The 5,961-nt window shown below is 63.8% G+C and overlaps 1 protein-coding gene across 1 annotated transcript; it reads left to right on the top strand.

The window, feature by feature from the left end:
* Window positions 1-686: 686 nt before the first annotated feature.
* On the top strand, window positions 687-5,083 carry LOC311444646 (START domain-containing protein 10-like). Its single transcript, XM_084535926.1, has 6 exons — window positions 687-924; window positions 3,055-3,202; window positions 3,276-3,379; window positions 3,456-3,573; window positions 4,146-4,198; window positions 4,356-5,083. Exons 1-6 carry the CDS (start codon window positions 760-762, stop codon window positions 4,566-4,568), a joined length of 801 nt encoding a protein of 266 aa, XP_084392052.1. The 5' UTR covers window positions 687-759; the 3' UTR covers window positions 4,569-5,083.
* The last annotated feature ends 878 nt before the right edge of the window (window positions 5,084-5,961 follow it).

Here is a 5,961-nt window from a genome sequence, read left to right as displayed (position 1 = left end):
CTGTGTTCAGCATCCCCCCTGTGGGTTGGTTGGGGACCCACATCACCCGTGGCACAGCCCTGCAGGCGAGGCTGCACTGGGAGTGCAGCACAGGCCGAGCCTCAGCCCAGGTGGACACCGAGAAGCTCAAAATTGTGACCAATGGGGAGCTCATGGACATCACCCAGGGGGGACTGATAACGCCAGATTCCACCCAGAGCATGGGCAGGATCCCAGCAAAAAGCACCGGGGACAAGGTAGCAGACAAGAGGGTGACAACTGGGGCAAGCTGTGTCCTGGGACACGGCAGGCGCGAGGCCAGCAGCACGAGGGATGGGGCTGTCCCCTGCTGGGTGCCAAGGAGGGCACAGCTGGGTGCTGCATCTCCTCCTCCATGCTCCTGCCAGCGAGCTGCTGCTGCGAAGTCAGGCTCAGAGATTGCCAGGGGATGGCAGGGATGACAGGAACGTGGACACAGGGGGCCAGGGGCAGCTCTGCCCTGAAAACCGAGCCACCCGCGTGCTGCTACCTGCTGAATAATAGAGGAGCCGGCGGGCAGCCGGAGAGAAATGTGATCCCGGAGAGCCTGGGAAGACATCTGAGCTGCTGGCAGCTGCCGTAGCACCCGCAGGGCAGGAGCCTTCCTCCCCGCCGTGCCTTGTGGCCGCAGGGCTCTGTGCATCCTCGGGGCCGTGAGGATGAGGATGGCCGCGTGAGCCGCGCGCAGGAGCTGGCTCCCCGGGCGGTGAGGCAAAAGGAGCCTCCGTCAGCTCAGCCCCCATGTCCAGGGCGGGGGAGATGGTTTATATCCCGGATGATTCCGACTTCAGCTCCTTCAGGGAGCAGTGCGAGAGCCTGGAGGGCTGGCACTGCCACTACAACAAGGCTGGCATCACCGTCTGGAGCCAGGGCCAGGAGGAAAGCTGCACCGTGCAGAAAATCAAGGTGAGCCCTCCCCTGCGTGCCCCCTGCCACACCAGTGCCCTGCTGCAGCCCACCCCAAACACCGGGGCTTGGGGGATTTGGCCCCAAAAGCACTTCTGCTGCTGGCAAGATGCTCTGTGGGCTCTCTGCCTGCGCCACGCTCTCAGCATCTGGACCAGGATGCTGCTGCAGCATGTAAATGTGCCCGGGGCACACCCCTGTGTGCTCACCTTGCTGCTGCCCTTGCTCCAGACACATGTGGGAATGACCTTGTGGAGCTGGCCTTTTTGGGAGCCCCCAGGGCATGAGATGGGCAGGTCGGTGCCTCTCCCCTGGCTGTGCCATCCTGGGGCACATCGCCTCACTTCCCACACCAGCCGAGCAACCCTGAGGGTTTCGGATGCCCCACGTGCTGTGCCGAGGACTTTGCTGCCCGCCAGGGGATGGATCTGGGATGCTGTCCCTGGGGCTGTCACACCGTGCTGCTCACACCAGTGACAGTGCTGGGTGACCCCGAGTGTATCAAGGGTGGCTGTGGGGTGAGGGAGCCCCATCACATCCTCAGTCCCACTGGTGGGAGCATCCTGCGGGGCAGCGCTCAGCTCCAGGGCACTGTTGTGGCTTTTCTGCCACAGGATCCTCACCGAGGATCAGACAGGGATGGGGTCTGCCAGAGCAAATGGGGCTGGAGCACCTGACCAAGGGGCTGACCTGGCAAGGAGGGCATCTAGCTAGGAGCACCAGGGAAGGGTGACCACGACCTGGAGAGCTGGGAGACACGGGAAGGTGGAGAGGATTTTGGAGGAGGCTCTTGCACCTCTCTCCTGATCGCAGAGTGGCCGCAGCCCAGCGTGACACCAGGAGGAGGCTGCGGATGCCCCATCCCTGGGGGTGCTCAAGGCCCTGGGCAACCTGATCCAGCAGGTGGCATCCCTGCCCGTGGCAAGTGGCTGGAACAAGGTGATTTTAAGGTCCCCTCCAACCCCAAGCATTCTGTGATTCCTTGAGGAGCTGGGCATGCAGGCACGTGGTGATTGCGATGCTGCTGTGGATGGGGGCCCATCATGGTCAAGGCGATGAGGAAGAGGAGGAGGAGAAGAGGCAGGGATGCAGCTCTGACATGGGACGGGTGGTGAGCCAGGGCAAGCTCCCAGGCCAGGACCGAGCAGCACACAAGCCAGCTGGGCATTCACAAGTCCACAGGACTGTGTAGGATGCACCCAAGGGTGCTAAGGGGTCTGGCTGAAGTCATGGAGACTGCAGGAGGTCCCTGATAACCAGCAAGAGGCAAACATCACATCCACAAGGGCAAGAAGGAGGCTGCAGGGCTCCATCCCCGTACAGGAGGTGAAGCACAGCCAAGTGCAGGCACCCGAAGGACAAGAAGGGACGTGGGGACAGCAGCAGGGATTTTGGCACAGTGGTCAGGACAGGCTGGCAGGGTCCTGGCAAAGTCCAGCCCTGTTCAAACAAGCACAGCCCAGCAGAGGATGCAGCATTATAGCTCCCCTTTCCACCACTGAGCCCCATAGAGAAGGGGTCCCAGGAGGGATCGGGGGGCTGAGCATCGTCACGCCATCGCCCAGCCGGGGGCACTGCCAACAGCTCCTTGGTGCAGATTTTGGTTGGGCTGCAGGAGGATGGGCAGTACGCTTTAGGGGGGGATTTTGGGAGTGCAGTGATCCCACTGGGGCACCCAGTGCTTCCAGGAGGATCTGTGGGCCCCTCCTGCAGTAGCAGGTCCGGGTGAGGAGGGGCTGGGTGCTCCCACCCCACGGAGCCCCACGGGCACAGCTCCAGCCCCGCGGGGCAGGCACCTCACCCCGGGGAAAGCTGGCCCGAGATTGATGGGACCTGCCACCCGCGTTCAAAGGGCCGTCTCCCATTACACGGCGCTGCCGCGCACCTCATCAAAGATGCAAGGCCTCTAACGAGGAGCAGATGACATCTCCTTCCTCCAGCGCCAGGAGGAGCAGGGATGGGGCCATCAATAATGCACGCGCCTGCACCCGCGGGTGTCTCCAGTTGCAGCCGGACCAGCCAACAGGAGCAGCCTCAAGACCCCGTCCCCGGGGGTGGGCATGGTGCCGGGGACCCGAGGGGGACCCCAGGGGGACTTGAGGGGGGACCTGACCACCCATCTCCCCACAGACCCGCATCTCCTGCAAGGACGTCCCCGCCGAGACGCTCTACGACGTGCTGCACGACACCGGCTACCGCAAGAAGTGGGACTCGCACGTCATCGAGACCTACGACATCGGGCGCCTGACCGCCAACGCCGACGTGGGATACTATTCCTGTGAGCAGCCCCCAGACCCTCCCCCTGCACCCCTGGGTGCCCCCGGCCGGGCTGTAACCGGGTGTCTCCGCAGGGAAGTGCCCCAGCCCCCTGAAGAACCGGGATTTCGTCACGCTGCGCTCCTGGCTGCCCCTGGGCGATGACTACATCATCCTCAACTACAGCGTCAAGCACCCGGTGGGTGCCCGCGGCCCCGGGGCAGCCCTGGGCAGCTGCTCGGGCAGGCTCTGAAGCTTGTGGGGTCTTTTTGCAGAAATTCCCTCCCCGGAAGGATTTTGTCAGGGCCGTGTCCCTGCAGACCGGTTACCTGATCAAGGCCAACGGCACTGGTGCCTGCGTCCTCTATTATCTCACCCAGGTGGACCCCCGAGGTGAGAGCCGGGAGGGGACGCTGCGGTGTGCTCCCACGGGGATGGGTCTCCAGAGCTGAGAGCCGTGGCACTGCGGAGTGGTTGCACTGTGGGGTTGGGGTGGAAGGGACCCTAAAGCCCACCCAGTGCCACCCCTGCCATGAGCAGGGACATCTCCCACCAGCCCGGGCTGTCCCCAGCCCCATCCAGCCTGGCCTCGGGCACTGCAGGGATGGGGCACCCACAGCTCCTCAGACAGCCTGTGCCAGGGCCTCGCCTCCCTCAGAGGGAAGGATTTCCTCATTAGAGTGGAAATTCCTCATTAGAATCTAAACCTATTTTCTTCCAGTTTAAAACCATTACCCCTTGTCCTATCTCTACAGGCCCTTGTACAAAGGGCCCCATCTTTTTTATAAGCCCCTTTAGGTATTGGATGGGGAACCCTCCAGGGCACGGCATGGGGCAGTAGCCATCAGACCTGGGGGTCTTGGTCCAGCACCGGGCACTGCATTTTGGCCAATGCACCCGGCAGGGATTTTGGAGGTTTGTGGCATCTCCGGCTCAGCTCCGTGATGGGGCTTTGGTTCTTGCAGGGTCGCTGCCGAAGTGGGTGGTGAACCGGGTCTCGCAGTTCGTGGCACCCAAGGTAAGCAGGGCGTGGGGCTGGTGGTGGGGCCCCAAAGCAGCCATGGGACTGGGGGTGCCGAGGGGCTGGTGTCCCAAACCCAGACCAGCCCCCTGGAGAAGCAAGCGGTGGTGCGGTGCGGGGTGGCCGTGAGGGGCTGGACCGGCTCTTCCCACAGGCGATGAAGAAGATCTACAAGGCAGGGCTGAAGTACCCCGAGTGGAAGCGCAGGCACGACCCCGGGTACAAGCCCTGGGTGTACCCGGAGCAGAACACACTGCCCAGCCTCAGCCTGGCCGAGCTCTCCCTGCAGCACGCTGACTCGCTGGAGCGCATCGATGAGACCGGGCTGACCGAGGACCACCTGAGCACCAGCGACCACGAGGCCTGACGGGCCCCCACAGCGAGGGGGGGTGGTGGGAACGTGGCATTGATGCCCCCCAAATCCTCCGTTAGTCCTCCTGTGGGAGCCTGCAGCATGGGTGCTGGGAAGGGGGCAGGACCACCCTGGTGCCCATGCGCGGGGTGCCTGTGGAGATGTCCCCACGCAGGTGGCAGAGTGGGATGTGGGAGTGGGTGCCCCAGGGAGGCAAAAAAAAGGGGGGAGGAGACAACCTGGGGTGGGAAGGAGCTTGGTCTTGCTGCTCTGAGACCTTCAGGGTGTGCTCCTCACACTCCTGTGTGGGACCTGCCCAGGCTTGGCAGCAGCACAGGATGGGACCGTCCCTCTCTGTCCCGAGGTCCTGCCCTGCCAGCCCCACTCCAGGTCCCCCCCCAGGCTCTGTGTGACCCCCATCTCCAGGAGCCCCCCAGGTCCCTTCCTGGGCGACAGGTTCACTGCCTCTAGAGTTTGCTGCTGCTGTGGTTTCTGGCACGACAATAAAGGCGTTGGTGTGTGCACAGCCACCGAGCTGCGGGACGGCATGGGGCACCGAGCACCCCCGGGCTGCGCTGGGTGCCAGCACCCCAGGGTGCCCACCCAGCGGGTGCAGGGGCTGGGAGGGGGCAGTGAGGGGGACGCTGGGCTCTGCACATCTGGAGGGAGCAATGCTGGGCTCTGCACATCTGCACGGCCGCGGGTGGGTGTGCGTGGGCACGGGGCGGCTTCCGCCGGACAGCGGGAAGTTTGTCTGGACAGACGGCGCGGGGGGAACAAGCTGACGAGTGCTGGATTTTTCCACCCACCCGTTTGCTGCAGGATTCCTGCCTCGGAGAGGTTCCAGCCTGCTCTGTGCTGATGCAAACAGGGACATCACTGCCAACGGGGCTGGGCCCGAGACCTGTCCCAGCAAGGTTAAGGGTAGGGGACATGGGCCAGGATGTGGTGGCCCCCATGAGGATAACCCCCAGGGCCTGCAGAGCCACCAGCCCTTGGGGGTTTGGGGTCCCTCTGATCCCCCAGCCTCCCTCTGAGTGCTGCTGCTCTGTGCTCACTGTGCCTTGTGCTGCCCCTTTTGTGCTTCTCCCCATCTCACCCGGCCGCCCACCCCAGCATCCCAGACACAGATGCTCACTGCCCCCCTTTAGCCACCCCACACCATCACCGATGTCCCCTGTGGGATAAACTCCCCTGGGTGCTGCCCTGATGGGCACCCAGACCCCGCAAGGTGCTGAGATGAAGACCACCCCGCATGGTGGCAGCCTCCCCTTGCTCCCCAGGTGTTTCTCTTCCATAACCAGGCTGCAGCTTCTCCTGCGGGGGCATTTTCAGTGAATTTTCTGTGATTTTCAGCCAGCCCTCAGTAGGGGTGAGGAGCTGCTGCCTGAGCGCCAGGAGGCTGGTG

This window comes from Aythya ferina (genome assembly GCF_964211825.1).
Source record: "Aythya ferina genome assembly, chromosome: 14".
In the NCBI taxonomy this organism is placed as follows: Eukaryota; Metazoa; Chordata; class Aves; order Anseriformes; family Anatidae; genus Aythya; species Aythya ferina.
The sequence above is the reverse complement of the archived record's forward strand: the minus strand, read 5'-3'. Positions and strand labels throughout refer to the sequence as shown.

Excerpts from the sequence above, each read along its gene's own strand:
- LOC311444646 (XM_084535926.1), top strand. The coding sequence starts at position 760 with ATGTCCAGGGCGGGGGAGATGGTTTATATCCCGGATGATTCCGACTTC. Across the intron at positions 925-3,054 it reads GCACCGTGCAGAAAATCAAG|ACCCGCATCTCCTGCAAGGA; the intron begins GTGAGCCCTCCC and ends ATCTCCCCACAG. Across the intron at positions 3,380-3,455 it reads ACTACAGCGTCAAGCACCCG|AAATTCCCTCCCCGGAAGGA; the intron begins GTGGGTGCCCGC and ends GTCTTTTTGCAG.